Here is a 21,995-nt window from a genome sequence, read left to right as displayed (position 1 = left end):
GCAGCTCGTGCCCCGAGGTGGCATCCACGAGCTGGTCAATTCTTGGTAGAGGGAAGCTGTCTTTCGGGCAGACCTTGTTGAGGTTGCTAAAATCAACACAGGTCTGCCACTTTTCGTTTGGCTTCTTTATCGGAATCAGGTTGGCAACCTAGGTTGGGTAGAGTGCCTCTCGGATGGACCTATTTCGGAGGAGGTTTTCCACTTCTGATTTTAATGCAGCATACCGCTCCGGATCCATTGCTCTTCTTTTTTGGCGAACTGGCTTGGCCTCGCTGTCGACGTTTAATGCATGGCAAGTGACATCCGGACTGATCCCGACCATATCTGCATGCGACCAGGCGAACACATCGATGTTTTCCCTGAGAAAGCCTGTCAGTTCGCTAGCGAGCTGGGGATTGAGATTTTAACCGACTCTTAACACCCTGCTCGACTCTTTTGGGTCAACCAGCACTTCAGTCAGGTCCTCAACTGGCCCACTGGAAGGGCAATTTTGAATGCGAGGGTCTAGGTTGTCCTTGGCTGGGCCAGGTCGTGGATCGATCCTGCTGATCGCCATGGCCTGCCTGTGATTGCCGCGCGCGGTGCCCTTTCCTTTGTACGCCATTTGAATTGCTTTTACATAGCAATCACGCGATGCGCGCTGAGACCCGCTGACTTCCCCGATCCCCGTCGGGGTGGGAAACTTCATCTTCAGATGGTAAATTAAAGTGACCGCCTTGAACTGTCTTAGCAGAGGTCGCCCAAGAATCCCATTGAAGGCTGACGGGCAATCTACCACTAAGAACTCAATTACCTTGGTCACTTCGTCAAGATTGCCCAACGTGACTGGGAGTGAGATTGTTCCCTTGGGGAGTAGATGGTCTCCTGTGAATCCGTATAGCGGGAACGAGGCAGGCTTCAGGTCGGCCTCGTCCAGGTTCATCCTTTTGAAAGTGGATGCGAACAGGATGTTCACAGCACTTCCGTTATCCACTAACATTCTCTAGGTGTTATAGCGCCCTATCAGGGGAGTGATTACAAGGGCGTCATCATGGGGATGGTGCAACCTGGCCGCATCCTGCTCGGAGAAGGAGATTTCCACCTCCCTGTGAACCTTTTGTGGTCACCGGTCCACACTTATCACTTTAATGGGGTCGTGATGTGCTTCGCGATCATACCTTTCCTAGGCACCTCGCGAATTTCCAGCGAAATGCGGTCCCCCGAAAATCAAGTTGAGACTGAGCACCCCTTTCTAATCGCGGCGCTTCTTATTCGGCTCCCCCCGATCTTTCTCTTTCGAGGGAGCAGAGTCATCAATGTATTCCTTGAAATGCCCCTTCTTGATAAGTTCTTCGATTGCTTGCTTCAGAGCTCGACACTCATTAGTATGGTGCCCATTGTCCCGATGATATATAGCGACAGTACTTTTTATTATTTTTGGCTGTCACAGGGGTTTTCATGGGTTCGGGCTCCCCAAGCAGACTGGCTTCTTCGGATTTATCAAGAATGGCAGATACAGAGGCGTTCAGTGGAGTATATTGGATTCTGTCGCGATCGCGACGAGAATAGGAGCATAGGACTTTTTGTGCTCGTAGCGGGGTTTCTTCCCTTTTCGCTGATCGTCAATGTCTCCTTTGCGATCAGCTCTCCTACTTTCTCCCTAACCAGACATACTACTTGAAGCGCCGTGATCGCGATGACGGAGTGCCGCCGATGAATTTTCTATACGGAGATACTTTTCCGCGAGGTTATAGAATCTGGTGAGGGAGACATCGTCCTCAGCCTGTAATTCTTTCCATAGGTCGGTTTGCGGGCGAACTCCAGCTATTATGAGTGTTCGGATGGACTCTTCGGGGGCATGAGCCACCTTATTGAGTTCCTTGTGGAAACGGTCGATATAAGATTGTAGGGATTCGTCCCTTTCTTGCCTTATGTTGCTGAGATAGCTCAGAGGCATCGAAAACTTTCGATTTGCTTGGAAATGCCGTAGGAACGTCGTGCTCATCTGATGCCACGAACTGATCGATCCCGATGGGAGCGACCTTAACCACCGTTTGGCATGAGAAGTTAGAGTCACGGCCAAACAGCGGTATTTTGCAAGATCCGAAACCTGGTGGAGCTCCATCAGGTCGTTGAACTCATACAAATGATCCTGCGGGTCATGGTTCCCATCAAACGGCCGCATGTCGGGCATTCTGAACCCCGGTGGGAGTGGAGCAGCTAATAATTCTGGAGAAGGGGGATGCAGAGGCGACCTGGGCCTGCTCATTTTGCCGCTCTCTCAGCCTGTCCAGAGCTCGCTGTAGCTCCTTAATTTGTGGTAACGGAGCCAGTTGGGGATTGCTTTCACCCATGCGAGTCCGGCCCTCCGATTACGGTTCAGGAAAGTCCGGAGGTCGGACTCCTCTTCGTCTCGGTCGGTACTTCCGACCACTCTCGACACACGTTGGCTAGAGGCGTGTGAAGGCGATGGATGGTGCGGGGTATTTTCACGACTGTCGCGGTGGTACGAACCGCCCTGCGAGGTGTGGGAACCACCCGTATGATAGCGATCAGGATCGTTCTGCTGGTGGTGATAAGAATCGGCCTGCCCAGCACTTTTGCTTGGGTTCACCTACGACGTGGCATGGGACAGCTGGAGATTTAATTTTTTCCCGAGTCTTAGCTTTGCCGGCACCCTGCTCGGGGCACGGTTTGTGTTCGCTGGCCCTTTGGAGCCCGTAGGCTTGCTTTTTGCCACTTGCTTACCCTTACGTCTACTCGCTGCAGTGCTCGCGGCATGAGCTATTTTCCTTTGCCGTGCTTTCGCGCGACCTACAGGCATTTTTGGCGGTTGCACCGCCCTAGCTGTTCTAGATGGCACGCCTTGGTCCAAACGGTCCAGCTTTTGGTTGACCGTCTGGAGAGTATTGTCGAACCTCTCCAGGTAGCTTTTGATGGCGGGGTCAAGCTGTGAAGCTGTTGGGATATCCACCGCAGTAATTTGTGAAGCTGGAGGTATTCTGGAAGAGGTATCCCCTTGGGTCAAGGGAACTCCCTTAGCGCGCTGGTTGGCTTGCTCAGGTTCAGATTGGCGGGCCATTTGTTGCTGTAGAACCAGTAGGTTAGAGATTCTCCTGATGAAGGATGAACACTAAATCTGGCCCTCCTTCTAGCGCCAAACTGTTGATGCGTGATTTGGACACCAACTAATCAACACGTGCGTAACGTTGTGTTGACCAAGAGACACACGTGATTATGGGTAATATGTAGAGTAAATGCAATAATGAGAGCTTTTTAAAGTGGTTTGGATGCTAAGGTAGCAAGTCCTACATCCACTGATGGTTGTATTAGTATTGTGGGTCAGGTCGCAACAGCGGACTGACTTACAAATGATTAGGGAAAAGTAAATACAAAGGTACAAGAGAGAGACAGAGAAAGCTAGTTCAGCGTGTAAAATGGCCGAATCCCCTCAATGAAAGGGTCTTCCCCTTTTTATAGTGAGATGAGTGCAAGTAATCATCATTAAATCTGTGGGTTGGTGTGAATGTCAGGACAAAATCCGGCTTTATGTCACATTGCCCACCTTCCAAGCTGATTTCACACGATTTGGAGCAGGGAATGGACACGTGGGAGCTCCACAACGTCTGGCAGGCCTGACGTGCGCTTACTGTTCTGACGGGAGTAGGTCACACTCCATCACGTGATTTCCCAGGCATAACACTGTGGAAGTAAAATAATCCAATTAGCTCTTGTAGTTTTCTCTTTAGTTGACTCAAATTAATATTCTACTCCAAATTGAAGTTCCTTAAGAAATTTCCTGCAACTTATTTGCCATAACATTTCGATTATTGAATATAAGGGTAACATAAAGCCTCTTAGTCTCTATATATAGGACGCAATTGATAGCAATCTCATGATCATTAGTTCCTTCTTTTATTGTTTGTAATGAAACCGACCATGAGTGCGCTTCTTTTCCTTGAATTACTTGCCATTGCAACCATCAAGATCAGCTTCTGCTATGGAAGCTATGTCGGTTGCATTGAGAATGAGAGACAATCCCTTTTGATGTTCAAGCAAGATCTCAAAGATCCTTCCAACAGGCTTGTCTCTTGGAGATCTCATGATGGAGATTGTTGAACCTGGGATGGAGTTGTCTGCGACAATTTTACCGGCCATGTCCTGGAGCTCCATCTTAGAAATCCAATCGAATTATATTCTCACGGTTCAGAGGTCAGCTACAGAGTTGAATCAATGTTGAAAGATTCTGCCAAAGCCTATGATGCTTATGAGAGGTCAAGTTTGTCTGGTAAGATAAATCCCTCTCTACTTAATTTGAAGCATTTGGTTTACTTGGACTTGAGCAATAATTATTTTGATGAAGAAATTCAGGTTCCTAGATTACTTGGTTCAATGGGGAATCTAAGATACCTTGACCTTTCTGGAGCTGGATTTAGGGGAGGTGTTCCTCACGACCTTGGAAATCTCTCTAATCTGCAATATCTTTACCTTGGTAATAATTATAACATGCATGCTGAGAATTTGGGGTGGTTATCTGGTCTTTCTTTTCTGAAGCACCTTGATTTGAGCTTTATGTATCTCCAAAGAGTCTTTGATTGGTTATCAGTGATAAACGCACTCCCTTCTTTGATGGAGTTGAAATTATCTTCTTGTCAACTATATCAATTTACCCCAGTGCCCATTGCAAATTTGTCATCTCTTACCACATTTGATCTTTCATTTAACAATAATCCTAACAATTTGATATTTGGTTGGGCTTCTGGTCTTCGTAATTTAGTCTTTCTCGATTTAAGTGGAAATCAATTCAAAGGATCACTTCCTCATGAACTTCAAAATTTGACATCCCTTAAACACCTTGATTTTTCTCTCAACCACCAACTCAATTCTTCAATACCGGACTGGTTGTATAGAAAAAGTCATCTCGAGTTCCTTTCTCTTAAGGAAAACAACTTGGAAGGTACAATTTCAGGTGCTTTAGGAAACTTGACTGCTCTCTCAAGCCTTGATCTTTCCTCCAATAAACTTGAAGGAAACATAAGCAGGTCATGGGGGAGACTTTGCAATTTGAATTCAATTTTCTTGTCTGATGTCAAATTGAGTCAAGAGATACATGAAGTCTTAGACATTTTCTCAGGATGCGTTTCAGGGGTTTTGGAATATTTGGATTTGGAGAATACAAATCTTTTTGGTCGTTTGACTGAACAACTTGGGCAATTTAAAAATCTAAAATATCTTGATCTCAATTACAACTCCCTTTCTGGATCTGTTCCCATGAGTATTGGAGAACTTTCGTTTCTGAGATTTTTAGATCTTTCAAATAACAAGTTGGAAGGAGTAGTCTCTGAAATTCATTTCGCCAATTTGACAAGACTATTATCTTTAGGCATCTTTGGTAACTCATTAATTTTGAAAGTGAGTCCTGATTGGATTCCTCCATTTCAGATCGAACATCTGGGGTTAGGATATTGTCATTTAGGCACTTTATTTCCATCGTGGCTTCATTCACAGAAGCATCTAATTACTTTGGACATATCCAACTCAGGAATTGTGGATACACTTCCGATTTGGCTTTGGAGAGATTCCAAATTTAACTGAGGCTGATCGATCCACTTCTGTTGACTTGAGTTCAAATAATTTCTCAGGTTCATTACCTCTTGTATACCCTAACATATCTCTGCTATACCTTTCCAAAAATGCTTTGTCAGGTTCCATTTTTCAATTTTTGTATCACGAAAGAAACGAGTCAAAGACAATGATGTTTCTCAAACTTGAAGATAATCTTTTATCTGGGGAATTACCAGATTGTTGGATGAATTGGCAAGGATTGTATATGTTGAATTTAGATAACAATAAATTTACTGGTAACCTTCCATCTTCTATTGGATCATTAAGTTTGCTTCTGTCATTGCACCTTCGGAAAAACAACCTCTTTGGGATACTTCCAACGTCACTTAAAAATTGTACCAGTTTAATGGCATTTGATGTTGCTGAAAATTGGTTTGTTGGAAATATACCGACATGGATAGGACAAGAACTTTCATATATGGAAATTCTTACCCTTCGTTCAAATAAGTTTGATGGTGATTTACCAACAGAACTTTGCCATCTGACTTCTCTACATGTCTTGGATCTTGCTTACAACAGTCTCTCTGGAACCATTCCAAGTTGTATTAAGAACCTCAGTGCCATGGTGTCAATTGACTATGATGAAGGGAACTCTATTTTCTACCGGTCTACCTCGTACTTCTCCACAACATTGTACCTTGAGGGCGCAGTTCTTGTGACAAAAGGAAGAGCTAGTGAATATAATAATACTCTTAATTTGGTGAGAAGTATAGACCTTTCTGGTAACAACTTCTCAGGAGTGATTCCGAATGAAGTAACAAATCTTAAAGCATTACAATCATTGAATTTGTCTTACAATTCATTCAGTGGAAGAATTCCTGAAACCATCGGTGCTATGACCTCATTAGAAACTCTTGATTTCTCTGCAAACCAACTCACAGGTGAAATTCCACAAGTCATTTCAGGTTTGACATTTTTGAGTAACTTGAACTTGTCTAACAACAACTTGATCGGAAAAATTCCTCTGGGCACTCAATTGCAAAGCTTTGATGCTTCTAGTTTTGTTGGCAATGACCTTTGTGGATCTCCACTTCATAAGAATTGCACTGGTACTGTTTTAACTCCAGCCTATGATCATAGCGGAGGGAAAAACGATAATGAACATGAAGTGGATTGGTTCTATGTAAGCATGGCACTTGGGTTTGTGGTTGGCTTTTGGAGCATAATAGGTCCATTACTTGTGAACAGAAGATGGAGGTATATGTATTGTCAATTCTTAGATTGCCTTGGCAACAAATTTGTCAATGTTGTAAGAAAATGTTGCTAGCTAGATGTTGTGTCTGGAACTTTGTTGTCTTTATGTACTTTAATCTTATTGTAATGAATATAAAGGTATCGTTTTTTCTGATTATGATTGAAAGCTTCATTTAAAGTTAAATAGACAGGATGATGTTGTGGGAACTGGAGACTTTGATGAACATTATCCTCTAAGATAAAAATTCAGATTGTATATTGTTAGTTTCTTCATAAATACTCGACGTAGTCGGGTAACAGCAGATTGGTTGCATAAAAATATGGGTAAAATCTAATAGAATACCTCTGAAATTTATTCGCCGATTCAGCAAAATTATTCTCTGTAGGAAAATAATCTTAGTACTTGACAAAACCCTAATAAAATAAGCATCACAGAGTGTAATTCAACAGCGAAAAAGTAACAAATAAGAGAAAAATTGAATTGACAACAGATAGGCGACTAGAACAATTAGATATTATACATAGAGATGATTAGAGACGGGCTTGGAGGTCGAGGACAATAGCTACGGTTTCAACTTGGGACATTTTGATGGCGTTCAGATTGAGATAGTACAACGAAATTTCCCACCAATGTCTGCTGCTTCTGCAGATTTTACATTGGAGTCGGAAGAGTTTATTTCAGGTTCACGTGAATTAAGTTTTGGTACTCAGTCTTCAGCCGACCCTTTGTGTTTAGAATTAAAAAAAAATTAAAAGAATTATTTTTAGAAAGAACAAAAGGTCAGATGGGGCGATAGGGCTCTTGGATGTATTACTCAAGAGATCTTGAGTTTGATTCTCCTCAGTTGTTAATAGAGAGGGCATTAGAAGGTTTATCTGGTTGTTAACTTCAAAGCCTGGTGGATTAACTGAGGTATGCGCAAACTGATCTGGACACCATCGGTCACAAAAAAGGAAAAAAAAAAAAAAACAAAACAAAAAATTGATTGAATATGAAGAAATGGTAAAATAGATATGAAGGATTATGAGCTCACTATTCTCTGCAAATCAACTCCCATGGCGAAATCCCATAACATATTTTGGGTTTGACATCCTAGACTCACTTGAACTTATCCAACATAATTTGAGAAGGAACATTCCTTATAATACTGAATAGAAATGTTGTGTGATCATGTAAATCTAATTAATATTCCCACTTCTTACTAAACATAAATTCGTATATGCTGATTAGAGAATTATTTATTATAAGGAATATATTGTTTATATTTTGACATCCCTGCTAATCTTATTATTGATATTTTAGATAGGTTAATAAGTCGGTTTGAAGTGCATTGTTCTTTTTATAATCTCTTGGGTTTATTCCATTTCCTGGCACCATACCGCTGCAGCCGGCAGGACATATTTTAAAGAAAAAGAATTCTAATAATCATGGACACGTCAGCTCCAAGTTCACCAAAATCTACACAAGTAAAAAAAAAAGTCAACATAATTTCAGAAACCGATAATTTAGGCTCCGTTTAGTTGGTTTTTGGGAATACTATTATTAGTATTCCCAAAAAAATTAAACAGTAAAATACACAAAAACTCATAATATTATCTAATATTATTCAACTTTTTTTAAACCTCCTAAATTTGTTAATTTAATTAAATACCCCTAAATATTTTTTTTGAAATTGCAAAAACACCCCTAAACCCACATTATACCAGATTCCAGCCACCACTACCGGAAGTTGGCCAGAATCTGATATAATGGCACACTACCAGTTGAATTTGGTCGGTAGTGCGTCGATCTAGCGTTTTCTGGCCAGATCCACAGTGGATCTGGCCGGAAAAGGCCAGATCTAAGGCCAAAGATCTGGCCGTTGACTATAACCAGACGTCAACGACGACCAACATATGGTAGTCATTGACCGTCATCGACGGCCAACATATGGTCGTCGTTGACCATCAACGACGACTGTATCTTTAGCCGTCGTTGACGAGCAAATACGGTCAGATCTGGCCTTTGCCGGCCAGATCCACCGTGGATCTAGCCGGCAAAGGCCATATCGGCGCACGACCGGCAAGATCCAGCCGGTCATGCGCCGATACGGTGACTCCGACCACCCTCCGGCGGTGGTGGCCGACTGTGATTATTCAATGGGTGGGTTGGGGGTATTTTTGTTAACTTTCAAAGTTTTATTATAGGGGTGTTTAGTAAATAAACAAACATAGGGGGTATTTTTATTAATTTTCAAATCCTACATCGTAATACCCATCCAATTCAATTTTTTTTAACTTTTTTCAAAAAACTTTTCTAAAAAATGCAAAAAAGTGAACCAAACAGAGCCTTATCTTTCTCTGCAAAATTATATTCCAATTCAGAAGCTTCAATTCCAATCTTTCAAGCATAATAGGTTATACTGAATTCTAAACATTCATTTTGGGAAAATTTTAAAATGTCAAGTGTTTTCTATAATATTCATAAATAGAGCAAGTATAAAACTGAGTTCTTACACTGCTCTAATTATTATTTTTTTAATAATCAGGAGTGTTCAAACTAGTTTGCGCATACCTCAACTAATTTCTCAGGATCTTAGGATTGTCGGCCGAGTAAGAGCTCCAGTGGCCACCTCTATTAGCAGTCGTGGGGACTTGAACTCGGGAGACCATGTTAGATCTTCCTTTTGCTCTTTTACCATCAAGGGGACTTGAATTTGGGAGACTATGTTAGATCCTCATTTGCTCTTTTATGATCAGACCACCCAGTGGTGGTTATTTGAGTTCTGTTATGTTGGTCTAATCATTGCAAGGCAAATAAGTGAAAACATACAAAAGAGTAAGGTTTATTTACCAATAGGTAATTGATAACACATAACAACTTATGCACAATGTTGAGAAGAAACAGTGGATCTGAAATTCTTTATTTATAATATCAATGACAAAAATATAAGTCTAATTCATCTCAATCTGTATAAAAAAATACAACATTATTAATTAATAATGTTGATGTTTGATTTTGACACCAACGACTCGCACATGCAAAGTGCTAAACGGACTTAGAAATCATATGTGATAAAAAAAAATGAAATGATATTTAAAGTGGTTCGGATGCTCAAAAGCGAATCCTATGTCCACTGTTATTGTATTAATAGATGGGTAAGATCAGGTCGCGTGCAGCGAGCTGAGTTATAGTCTAGAGAGAATACAAAGAGAGAGAGAATGTGTAAGCTATTTTCGACTAAGATTAGCCAATCCCGCAAATGAGAGGGGTATCCTCTATTTATAGTAGGAGAGTCCAAGGTAATGATTACAATTCTGCAAGTGGGTAGGTGCCATGCAAATCCTTCTTTGCATCCCATTGGTGGTCTGCACAAGAAATATCCCAAATTGTGCAGGGGTTGGGCAAGTGGCTAATTCCTAACCACTCACAAGCCTAACACTCACCTACTACACTAACAAGAACCATGCCACTTGCGTTACTGCACGACATGGCAGTGCCTGGACGACACAAAACCTTCCTGACCCCTGATTGGCTCTTGCAGACGAGAGTCCACGTCAGCCCTACCTTTTCATGCATAACAAAAGTCCCCTAGTTTTTAAGGTTTAAGGATTGAACCTTGACAACTTCATAATTATGCTACGAGTTAACCTGTCCCGAATGACGCTTGGTTGGGTTGACCTAGCTGCAAGGAGGTCCTAGCAATGCCTCTACGAGCGACTTGAGATGACCTTCTTCCACAAAGTCGATGACCTAAATCAGACCTTACTTAGTGCAGTACTGATGTGCTTCACATCCCATCTGCGGTCTGCGACCTGATAATACTTAGTATATCTTTACCAAAGACAAATAATTGCATTGTCTCATAATCAATACGTGGCGAAGAGTGTTCTACCCAAACGACCTCTTCAGATGTTATCCGTTGCGTTGATAGCTAATCCTTTTAATAAAATAATCTTTATTCTGACAAACATGTCTAGTGCGCAATAAGTTCCAGCCATGCGCATTAAATACAAGCCATGCTGAAACGACATTCCCTTTCAAGGCATTAAATGCGGATGAGGGTGCATTTAATGTGAAAGAGGTAATTGAGTCGTTGCTTGGTTATTCCAATGGAGGGAAGTGTTGATTGACGTTCTCGACTTCTTCTTGCAGATTGATGACACGTGGTCGTAATCAATGGTGAGAAACGTATTCCGCCCAAGCGTCGCTTAACTTAGAGAAAATCAATCGTCGCTTCCTCCCCATATAAAACCCCAAGCTCGCCTCAAGCATTGTCAAGAAACTCATATTTTTAGAGAAAGAACAAAGCTCTCATGAGACCAGTCTCCCCATTTTCCAGTTAGTGCGCACCTTTTGTTTACAGCAAGAAGTCTGTTTCCACAGCCTAGAGGTAAAGAGGATTTCTCTTTTACTTTTCTTTTATGCTTTGTAGATAGCTTGTCTTAACGATAATGGTGGGTGTGAACTGTTTGGTAAACCTTTGTGGTGCATGTTTATGGGCAGTTGTGAGGAGAAGGCTTTTTTCTTTCATAAAGAGTAAGTGTTTAGAGCACGAATCCTTGGGGGTGGTCCCTAAGGGTTTTTTAAGGTTTTTCTAGGGTTTAAGAAAGGTACATTAGGGTTCTTTTGTTCTTCCACGTCATTGTATGGAATACTGTACGAAAATTGAGTAATCTTTGCGTGTCGCCCCTTTTTCAGACCGCAGGAGCAATGGATGCCTTAGCGAGGAGAACAACCGAAGGCAGTGGACCAATACACATTTAGCATGGATATCTATTAGCACAGAACGTATACAGCTCAGAATCCCCCAAAGGGAATGACTGCAATCTCTGAGACGATTTTCAAATGCGGGGCGCTGATTCCTTTCCACCTCTTTATTAGGTTGATCCTCGATCACTTCGAGGTCGCACCACTGAAACTGACGTCCAACACGTATATGATAGCTGTGGCTATATATATCACATGTGGCGAGAATGACCTTGACCAATTAACTGCACTGAAGCTTGCATGCTCCTATTATCTAAAAAAAGCAAAGACAGAGGTTCTTTCTACCTCTCGAAGCGATCTACGATCGAGGGAGGCATATTTGGCTGCCCCAGTAATGTCAGGGCCTACGAAACCAAAATTTTATTTTTTCAATATGATGGCGTCTACCAATTTAGGGAACCAAGTAGGTTTTCCCCTCTTTTACTTTGCGAATTTTTCTTTTCCTTCAGTTTTTGCTTTTTGACGAACTTTGTCGTCCCTTTGCAGGAAACAAGACAACCAGGTTGTCGGCTTTAACTGATTTCAACCAAATAGTAGCATTCGGTAATTTGCCCAAGCAGAGTCATGACGCGAGACTACTCGTGACAACCGCCAACCTGAGGAAGTATGATTTCTTCAATTCTGAAGCGTCTCTAGAACCCTTAGTTCGTAAGTGTCTGTGCACTTTTAAAAGTTCTTTCTTTTGCATGCAGTGACCTTTTTCAGTAAACATACTTTCATGTAGGGACCATGCCACCTAGAGTCCCATGAACATCGTCAAAGGCTAGGGGGTTCGTTTTTCCCTGGGTCGCCCTCACTGAGCTAGCCGAGGCAATCCCTGGCGATCGTCGCATCGGAGGGACATAGGTGGGAGTGCGAACACCCATAGACCGACTAGGGGAAGCTTCCCAGCCCGCGGCTACTCGTGCCCCTAAGTAGAAAACCATGGGTCAAAAAACTAGGAAGAGGAAGCAGATGTGGGCTAAGGAATCGGAGTTCGAGCCAGAGGGAACAGGGGTGCAGCCTAGGAGGTCTCAACCTTACTAGGCCTCTCGCTCGAGGGTGACCCCGAAGCCCGTGCGTGGCATTATAATAGTCTAGAAGTGCTCACGCAGGGGACAGTGGGAGGTCATGGTCCTCCAAAGGAGAGCGGGCAAAGAGCCAGTTGGCGAGGTGCTAACTCTTTCAGGGGTTGAGACACATGTGTTGGACTCCATGGGACAACTTTTAAAACATTTGCAGTCGGTGGTATACACCTTGCTGGAGTGCCAAGTTGCTATAGCTTTTAAAGAGTTTGTGGCCTCCAAACCTGCGGACTTAATCACTACCGTGCTCCAGGTGCAAGGTGAAGTAAGACAGCTCATCCATATCGAGTGTTTCCTAATATCGGTTATTTTCCATGCCCTTTATATTTTTTTAGAACAATGGAGTTTAACCCTTGTTTTTATTTCCCATGCAGTCCTTGCTCGCTTTGCACTTGGCCCAACAGAAGACCGACCTGGACTTTGCTGGGGGCCTTCACAAGCTGAGGGAAGAAAATACAAAGCTAAAGCAGGAGTGGGAGGTCATGGTCCCCCAAAGGAGAGCGGACAAAGAGCCAGTTGGCAAGGTACCAACTCTTTCAGTGGTTGAGACACATGTGTTAGACTCCATGGGACAACTTTCGAAACATTTGCAGTTGGTGGTATACACCTTGTTGGAGTGCCAAGTTGTTGTAGCTTTTAAAGAGTTTGTGGCCTCCAGACCTGTGGACCTGATCACTACCGTGCTCCAAGTGCAAAGTGAAGTAAGACATCTCGTCCTTATCGAGTGTTTCCTAATATCGGTTATTTTCCATGCCCTTTATATTTTTTTAGAACAATGGAGTTTAACCCTTGTTTTTCTTTCTCATGCAGTCCCTACTCGCTTTGCACTTGGTCCAACAGAAGACCGACCTGGACTTTACTGGGGGGCTTCACAAGCTGAGGGAAGAAAATGCAAAGCTGAAGCAAGACTTAGCGGCTATGGACGTGGAGGCAAAGACATATCACATCCAGGCAAACTAGTACCTAGTAGAGAGGAACTCTGCCCTTCATACAGTAGAGTTCCAGAAGGCCAAGTTTGAGAAGTGAGGAGAAGAGGTCAAAGAGCTCTATAGGACAATGGCCAGACTCACCAAAGAGTGTGGCGAGAAAGAGCAGGAGCTACAAGTGAACTCCGAACGGGCTAAGAAGGCAGAGGAAGAAAGAGCTTGGTTGTCGAAAAACACTGAGAAGTAGAAGAGAGCACTAGAGGTGGATCTCAAATTCTCCAAGGGGCGAGTCATTTCATTAACTGATTAGATAAAGCAGCAAAGCCTAGAAATTGAGAGGAAGGTCATCGATTGAGCGATCCAGACCATCTATAGTTGCGGCCAAGGAACCTGGGGATGGACCTTTTCGACCTGCCGATCGAGTATCAGGACATTCTCACTTCTATGGCGGATGTTGATGATGACATAGGGGAGGAGGAACAAGAGCCTCCTTCAAGGGGCGATCAGTTGGAGGAATATGTTCCAGAGGACCCAACAGCTGGCTGGGTGGTCAGTGACCAACGGGGGGATATCAAGGTCGCACCCTCAAGTCTGGATGTGGATACCAGTGATCGCCTCTTCCTGCTTCTGCATAACCTTGCCTTCAATCTTATTTCTACATATCTTAATTTTCTCTATACTGATCTCTATTACATAAATAAAAGAAATATTTTTATAGCCGTTTGTGATAGCACTTGTAATTTTGTGTACTCCACAAGACTAATGTTACTTATACGAACATAAAGCTTTGTAAAAATATCGCGACGAACAAGATCATACAAGATAATTTTGCTTAAAAACAATCTTATTTACAAAGTTTACAAGGAAAATTTTTACAAGGTGATTAAAAATTAAGAGCGAGTTCGGAATTACTGGTAATAGGAGCGAAGATGCTCAGCATTCCAAGCTCGTGGTACTTTGGAACTGTTAAGTGTTTTGAGGTGATACGTTCTTGGCCGTATCACCTTGGCAATGAGGTATGGGCCTTCCTAGTTTGGTCCCAATACCCCCATGCTCGGTTCCCTTGTACTGAGAAGGACTTGTTTCAAAACTAGGTCGCTGACCTGAAAGTCTCTTCTCTTGACCTTAGAGTCAAAGAACCTATTTGCGCACTACTGGTAGGATGCTATCCTTAATCGAGTCTTGCTGCGGTGATCTTCAACTAAGTCCAGACTTGCACGCAGAAGCGTTTCATTGTCTGTTTTATGGAATAGGTCTCTCCAAAGTGAACCAGTCCCTACTTCCACTAGGATCATAACCTCGCAGTCATACGCTCGCGAGAAAGGCGTTTCTGAAATAGAGGTTCTCGGAGTTGTTCTAGATGTTTATAGAAATTTTGGGAGGTCGTTGACCCAATTACCCTTGGCAACACCAAGCTTAGCCTTCAGAGTATTCTTAATGGTCTTGTTGATAGCTTCAACCTAGCCATTGGCTTGCGGTCTTGCGACTGAGGCGAACTTTTTATGGATCCCTAGCTTATTGTAAAACTGCTTGAATTCCTTATTGTCGAACTGTTTCCCATTATCAGAGATAAGCGTATGAGGAATTTCATAGTGGCACACTATATTTTTGAAGATGAAGTCTTTGAGTTTCTTGGTAGTGATCGCGGCCAAAGGTTCAGTCTTAGCCCATTTGGTGAAGTAATCCACCGCGACTACAGCGTACTTGACTCCTCCCTTTCTAGCTGGCATGAGCCCAATAAAATCAATTCCCCACATGGAGAACCACCAAGGGCTGGTCATGGTTATCACCTGGTGGGAAAGAGCTCGCAGTATGTTCGCAAACTGCCGACACTTGTCACACTTTCTTACAAAGTTGAAAATATCTTCCTAAAGTAGGGGCCAATAGTATCCTTGGTGGATAATTTTGTTAGGGAGGGATCACATGGTAGTGTGATTACCGTAGATCCCTTCACGTATCTCCCTCATGACATAATCTGCTTCCTTATCGGTTACACATTGGAAGAGGGGGCCACTAAACCCTCGTTTGTACAACTGATCTTTTATAAGTGTGTAACAATTAGCTCTGGTGCGCATGACTTTTGCCTCAGTTTTGTCATTGGGTAAAGTCCCATCTCGGAGATACTAAATGATTGGAGTCATCTAGGAAACCGATTCTGTTGTAGCCACTGCCTGCTCGGGCAAGCTGATACTAGGAGTCTTTATGTATCGAACGGGAATACTTTTGGGCGCATCTGAGTGTAGCGACGAGGCTATTCTTGCCAAGGCATCTGTGGCAGAGTTACAATCCTTAGGAATCAGTTTGATCATGAAGTGCTTCAAAGACTCAAGTGCGGTCTTAGCTTTCTTCAGATAACTGATCATGTTTTCTTCATTGGCTTGATATTCTCCCAAGATCTAGTTGACAACTAGCTGAGAATTGCTGTGAATACTGATCGCGCTTGACCTTATTTCCTTTGCCAATCTCAGACCAGCGAGCAGCGCTTCATATTCGACCTCGTTGTTTGAAGCTTGGAACCCAAATCAGAGAATTTTGTGGAAACAACTCCCTTCGGGACTGAGAAGGAGAAGGCCTACCCCGGCTCTTTTCCTGTTCGAGGAGCCATTGACATAAAGGCTCTAGGTCAATAAGTTTTGAACAGTTTCTTGGGTGACTTTGTTAGCTTACTGCTCGAATTCCTGATTTGGTTGATATGAGAACTCTGAAATGAAATCAACAATAGCCTGCCGTTTAATGGTTGCTTTCGGTCTATAATGTAGATCGAACTAACTCGGTTCCATTACCCATTTGAGTAACTTACCCGAAGCCTCTAGCTTCTGAAGGACTTGCCTAAGTGGATAGTTGGTCAAGACATGGATTGTGTAGGCATGGAAGCAAGGTTGCGACTTTCTAGAGGCGATTAGCAGGGCATAAACTAATCACTCCATTTTTGGATACCGTATTTTGGCATCCAACAGTCGCTTGCTCGTGTAGTATACCAGCCATTGGACTCTGCTTTCCTCCCGAATGAGAGCTGCACTGACCACATTCGGAGAGACAGATAGGTATAAGAGTAGGATTTTCTTGGGGAGAGGCTTGGACAAGAGAGGTGACTTTCTGAGGTACTCTTTTATGCTCTGAAAAGCCTGCTCACAGTCCGAAGTCCATTTGAACTTTTTGTTGGCCCTGAGTATATTGAAAAATGGCAAGCAGTGATCTGTTGCTCTTGATATCAAGTGACTAAGAGCCATTATTCTCCCATTGAGACTCTGAACCTGTTTTCGGTTAGTTAGACTTTTCATATCAAGGAGAGCTTGGATCTTCTCGGGGTTGATTTCTATCCCCCTTTGGTTAACCATGTACCCCAAGAATTTTCCCGAGGATACTCCGAATGAGCACTTGAGAGGATTGAGCTTCATTTTGTACTTTCGGAGTATGCTGAACATCTCAGCGTGATGCACTATGTGATCTAAAGCAACATGCGATTTGACCAGCATGTCATCAACATAGACTTCCATCAATTTTCTAATTTGTTTGGAAAACATTAAGTTAACCAGACACTGGTAAGTCACCCCAACATTTTTTAAGCCGAAGGGCATAACCTTGTAACCATACATCCCCTGATCTGTAACAAACGAGGTATGCTCTTCGTCTGGTACGTACATCAGAATCTGATTATATCCCGAGTAGGCATCCATAAAACTCAACAACTCGTGCCCAGAGGTGGCATCGATGAGCTGGTCGATTCTTGGCAAGGCTATCTTCGGACAGGCTTTGTTGAGGTCCGTGAAGTCAACATGAGTTCGCTACTTACCGCTAGGTTTCTTTACCAAGACCAGGTTTGCAACCTAGCTCGAGTAGAGCGCCTCTCAGATGGACCTGTTCAAAAGAAGCTTATCTACCTCAACTTTCAAGGCAGCATATCGTTCAGGGTCTATTGCTCTTCTCTTTTGGCAAACCAGCTTGACTGTACTGTTAATATTCAGTGCATGGCATATGACATTCGGGCTGATCCCAATGATGTCAGCATGAGTCCAGGTGAACACGTTGACATTTTCTCTAAGGAAACTTGTCAGGTCTTGGGCGAGTTAGGGGTTGAGATTACTCCCGATTCTCAACACTCGGGTCAACTCATTTTGGTCGACTGACATCTCAGATAAATCCTCGATTAGCCCAATGTGAGGGCATTCCTAGATGCGAGGATCCATGTTATCCTCGACCGGGTCAGGCTGTGGCTCAAACCTACTAATCGCCATTGCCTGTTCGGGGATGCCAACTAGTATTCCTCTTCCCTTGCACGCCATTTGCACTGCTCTTATATAGTAGTCACCAGATTCACGTTGAGATTCGCTTACTTCCCTTATCCCCGTCGGGGTGGGGAACTTCATTTTCAAATGATAGATGGAGGTAAGCACCTTGAAGTTTCTCAGTAGAAGTCATCCCAAAATTCCATTGAAGGAGGACGAATTGTCTATTACCAAAAATTTCGTTATTTTGGTCATTTCATTGGTTTCTCCCAACGTGACTAGTAGTGAGATTAATCCTTTGGGAATTAGATGATCCCCGGTGAAACCATAAATGGGGATGGAGGCAAGCTTCAGGTCTACCTCGTCCAATTGCATTTTCTTGAATGCTCGCTGAAATAGGTTATTCACGGCGCTCCAATTGTCCACTAATATCTTATGGACTTCACACCGACCTATTTTAGTCGCGATGATGACAGCATCCTCATGGGGATGATGCAATCACACCGTGTCTTTCTCAGAAAAGGTGATCTCCTCATTTCTGTGCACTTTAGTGGGTTGCAGTGCCGTGCTCATCACACTCAAGGGGTCATGGCGGGCTTCCCAAGCATATCTCTCATGGGCACCTTGACAATTCCTTACGAGGTGTGGTCCTCCAAAGATGATTTCCACACAATAGAGTCTTTTGTGACCATGACACTTCTTCCCTGGTTCCTCTTAATCCTTCTCCCGAACGGAAGTTGGGCCATTAACATATTCTTTGAAGTGCCCCTACTTGATGAGGTCTTCGATTGCCTGCTTGAGAGCTCGACACTCATCGGTGTGATGCCTATTATCCCTATGATAGCGACAATACTTTTTATTGTTTCTAGCTGAGGGGGGATTTTTCATGGGCTCTGGCTCTTCGAGCAAGCCAACCTCCTCTGATTTATCCAGAATGGCTAATATCGAGGCATTTAGAGGAGTGTATTGATTCTTGTCGTGATCACAACGAGGAACAGAGGCATAAGATTTCTTGGGCTCAAACCGCAGCTTCTTTCCTTTCTGATCGTCATTAGCCCATCTGCGATCAGTCCTCCTATTCTCTCCGCGGTTGGGAGCACTGCTTGATGGATTGGGGTCGTGGAGATTGAGAGCGGCCATGAAATTTTCAATTTGGAGGTATCTTTTGGTAAGGTTGTAGAAGCAAGTGAGGGAAACATCGTCCTTTGATTGTAGTTCCTTCCACAAATCTGTCTGCAGGCAAACTCCCATGATAATGAGAGTCCGAACAGACTCTTCGGGAGTATGAGCCACTTTGTAGAGTTCCTTATGGAATCTTTCTATGTAAGATTGGAGGGATTTCATAATCCTAGAATTATACTGTTTTATTTATGCTTTTTAGCTGGATTATGGATACTTCTTCTTTATTTTGTGCCTGAATTGCTACCTAATTTCATTTATTTTACTTTTCAGGCCAAAACGTGTAGTTAGAGCAAAACTGAGCGGAATTGAGTTTCTGTACCCAAAATCAAGCGAATTACAGGATTTGGGAAGGTTCTGATACGGATTTGAAGCACTATGAAGCTTTTTTCTATTAGAGATCACAAAGATTGAAGATTCAAGCAAAGAGCAAGCGGAGGGCAGTTTCGTAAATTCAGAGTAGTTCAGAAAAGTTCGCCACGGTGAAGTATATTCTTCACCTCAACGAGAAACTCTCGAGTTAGATAGTGAAATAGAAGCCAACTTGATGCCATGGCGAAGTTTATTCTTTGCCGCGGCAAAGTCTGCAATTTACAGTTTATTAAAACTGTGCGTTTTAACTGTATGGAATGAGTCTTAGGTTTTGGGATCGACTATATAAGTTGGACTTAGTTATTTTAGAGGGGGTTTGACTTTGTTTTGGAAAAGGAAGAGAAAAATTGAAGATTGGAAGTCTTTGGGTTCATCAATTAGGGAAGATCTTACTCCCTTTTCGTTATTCCATCATGTTGAATTCTTTGTTTGCAGCTTTTATTTTGAATTGCTTTATTTTTAGTATGACCTAACTCACTTTTGGGTTAGGATTGGGATTTTATTGTCTAATCAATAAATTGATGTTGCTTTTACATTCTACTGTATAGATTATGTGTTTACTCTTGTTCTTATTGAAATTACTTGTTGAGCATGATGAGTTGAGAAGTGAATCATGTATTAGCTTCTTAGGGTAAATGCCATTGATTGATTGAACGCTAGAGATAGGTTTGAGAATCAATGAAATCAATTTAGGATTCCATTTAGCTTAACGGACTTGGAACTATTAACCTTTAAATTGTTGGGTACAGAAGCTTAATAGGGATAAGTAGGAAAACATAGCCTGAGAAGGTATGTTTTACATGTTAGGGTGTCCGATTTATAATCCTCGCATGTGAATGTAGAAGTAACAGAAATCGTAGATTAATTCATAAAATCTTAGTGAAGTCAAAACCTTAACCGCTTTGTTTTAATTAATATTTCTCTTGAATTGATTTCGCTGTCATTAATTAGCTTTTAAATTACATAGTGGATTTTGTTTTAACTTTAGCTTTATTTTTCTCCCACAAATCCAAACATCTTTCGTTTACTCCAACTTGATACAAAACTAGGAAAATCAATGCTTAACACGCAATCCTCGTGGGAACAATACTCTACTTATCATTTTATTACTTTTTGTGACTAGTGCACTTGCTACACATATGCATGTTTGTCAAAGTAACACATCAAGTTTTTGGCACCATTGCCGGGGATTGATTTGTGTTAATATTGAGTTTTTCTGGTTTTAGCTAGATTGGAGTTTAATTTTAGTTTTAATTATTTTCTAGTTTAATTCAGCTGTTTCTTTTCTGTTCGCTTGTGATCTCACGCTCTCTTTCTTTTTTTGTGTAGTTTATGCAAAGAACTAGACGTCATCTAGTGGTTCCTATTGATCCGGAGATTGAAAGAATCGCAAGAAGACTTAACAGAGAGAGAAGAGAACGAGAAGCAATAGTGATTGAGATAGCTGAAACCAGAACTTTGAGGGAATTCTCAGTTCCCTTCGTTGATGGTTGTGGTCCAAGTATCACTAGACCACTGGTGCAGGCCAACAATTTTGAAATAAAGCTGGCAATCATCCAATTGATACAACAGTCGGTACAATTTAAGGGAGATTTGAAGGAAGACCCAAATTCACACATTACAAACTTCTTAGAGATCTGCAATACCTTCAAATCAAATGGAGTGTCAAACGACGCCATCAGATTAAGATTATTTCCTTTTTCATTAAGGGATAAAGCAAAAGGATGGTTAATGGCATTACCAGCAGGAACAATCACAACCTGGAATGAATTGGCTCAAAAGTTCCTAACTAAAGACTTCCCTCCAACGAAATCTGCAAAGATGAGAAATTATCATTTCTCTAGGAAGAAAATGAATCACTTTATGAAGCATGTGAGAGATATAAGGAACTGTTGAGAAAGTGTCCACACCATGGTTTGCCTATTTGGATGCAAGTCCAAACTTTCTATAATGGGTTGCTAACAAATGTGCAAACAATGGTGGATGCAACAAGTGGAGGAGCATTACAAAACAAGAAACCTGAAGAAGCATATGGGTTACTTGAAGTCTTGGCTAGTAACAACTATCAGAGACCCAATGGAAGAATTCATCCAAAAAAGTCTATGGGTATTCATGAAGTTGATGCTTACATGACCATTCAAGCCCAACTGACAGCACTTCAGAAACAATTAGGAGGTATGCAAGTAAATTCAATTCAAACACCTCAAGTAACATATGATTTTTGTGTAGGTAACCATGCGAACATTAAATGCCAAGTGGGGAACACTTTTGCTTCAGCATCAGAGCAAGTCAATTATTTGGCTGGAAATCAGAGACAACAGAATAATCCTTTCTCCAACATGTAAAATCCTAGTTGCAGAAATTATCCAAACTTGTCTTGCAGCAATCAAACAATCAGAACAATCAGAATCATCAGAATAACCAATGGTATCAAAGAACAATGCCAAACAATCAAATGGGCGTGAATAATCAACGAGGGGATCAAAGAGTTTCGAAGTTGGAAGATATGTTCAGAAAGTTCATGCAAGAAACCACAGGTTTTATGAGTGAGACGCGAGCAAATTTCAGAAACCAAGGGGCATCCATTCGAAACTTGGAAGTACATATAGGTCAAATAGCTAAAAAGCTGAATGAGCGACCTCAAGGTTCCTTACCAAGTAACATAGTGACAAATCCACAT

General features: G+C 42.2%; 2 protein-coding genes and 1 non-coding gene across 3 annotated transcripts; 1 reads left to right on the top strand and 2 right to left on the bottom strand.

The window, feature by feature from the left end:
* Window positions 1-403: 403 nt before the first annotated feature.
* Window positions 404-979, bottom strand: LOC116116135. Its single transcript, XM_031402227.1, has one exon. It carries the CDS (start codon window positions 977-979, stop codon window positions 404-406), a length of 576 nt encoding a protein of 191 aa, XP_031258087.1.
* Window positions 980-4,212: 3,233 nt separating this feature from the next.
* LOC116116134 (receptor-like protein EIX2) lies at window positions 4,213-9,492 on the top strand. The gene is made up of 3 exons (XM_031402226.1): window positions 4,213-5,391; window positions 5,522-6,801; window positions 9,327-9,492. The coding sequence occupies exons 1-3, from the start codon at window positions 4,213-4,215 to the stop codon at window positions 9,490-9,492; spliced, it is 2,625 nt and encodes an 874-aa protein (XP_031258086.1).
* Window positions 9,493-21,125: 11,633 nt separating this feature from the next.
* LOC116116149 lies at window positions 21,126-21,233 on the bottom strand. The gene has a single exon (XR_004125770.1). It is a non-coding gene; the product is annotated as a small nucleolar RNA R71 (small nucleolar RNA).
* Window positions 21,234-21,995: the final 762 nt, after the last annotated feature.

This window comes from Pistacia vera, unplaced genomic scaffold (genome assembly GCF_008641045.1).
Source record: "Pistacia vera cultivar Batoury unplaced genomic scaffold, PisVer_v2 Contig761, whole genome shotgun sequence".
Taxonomy (NCBI): Eukaryota; Viridiplantae; Streptophyta; class Magnoliopsida; order Sapindales; family Anacardiaceae; genus Pistacia; species Pistacia vera.
This window is presented reverse-complemented; position numbering and strand designations above follow the sequence as displayed.

Excerpts from the sequence above, each read along its gene's own strand:
- LOC116116135 (XM_031402227.1), bottom strand. The coding sequence starts at position 979 with ATGTTAGTGGATAACGGAAGTGCTGTGAACATCCTGTTCGCATCCACT.
- LOC116116134 (XM_031402226.1), top strand. The coding sequence starts at position 4,213 with ATGTTGAAAGATTCTGCCAAAGCCTATGATGCTTATGAGAGGTCAAGT. Across the intron at positions 5,392-5,521 it reads GTAACTCATTAATTTTGAAA|GAATTGTGGATACACTTCCG; the intron begins GTGAGTCCTGAT and ends TATCCAACTCAG. Across the intron at positions 6,802-9,326 it reads CTTGTGAACAGAAGATGGAG|GAGTGTTCAAACTAGTTTGC; the intron begins GTATATGTATTG and ends TTTAATAATCAG.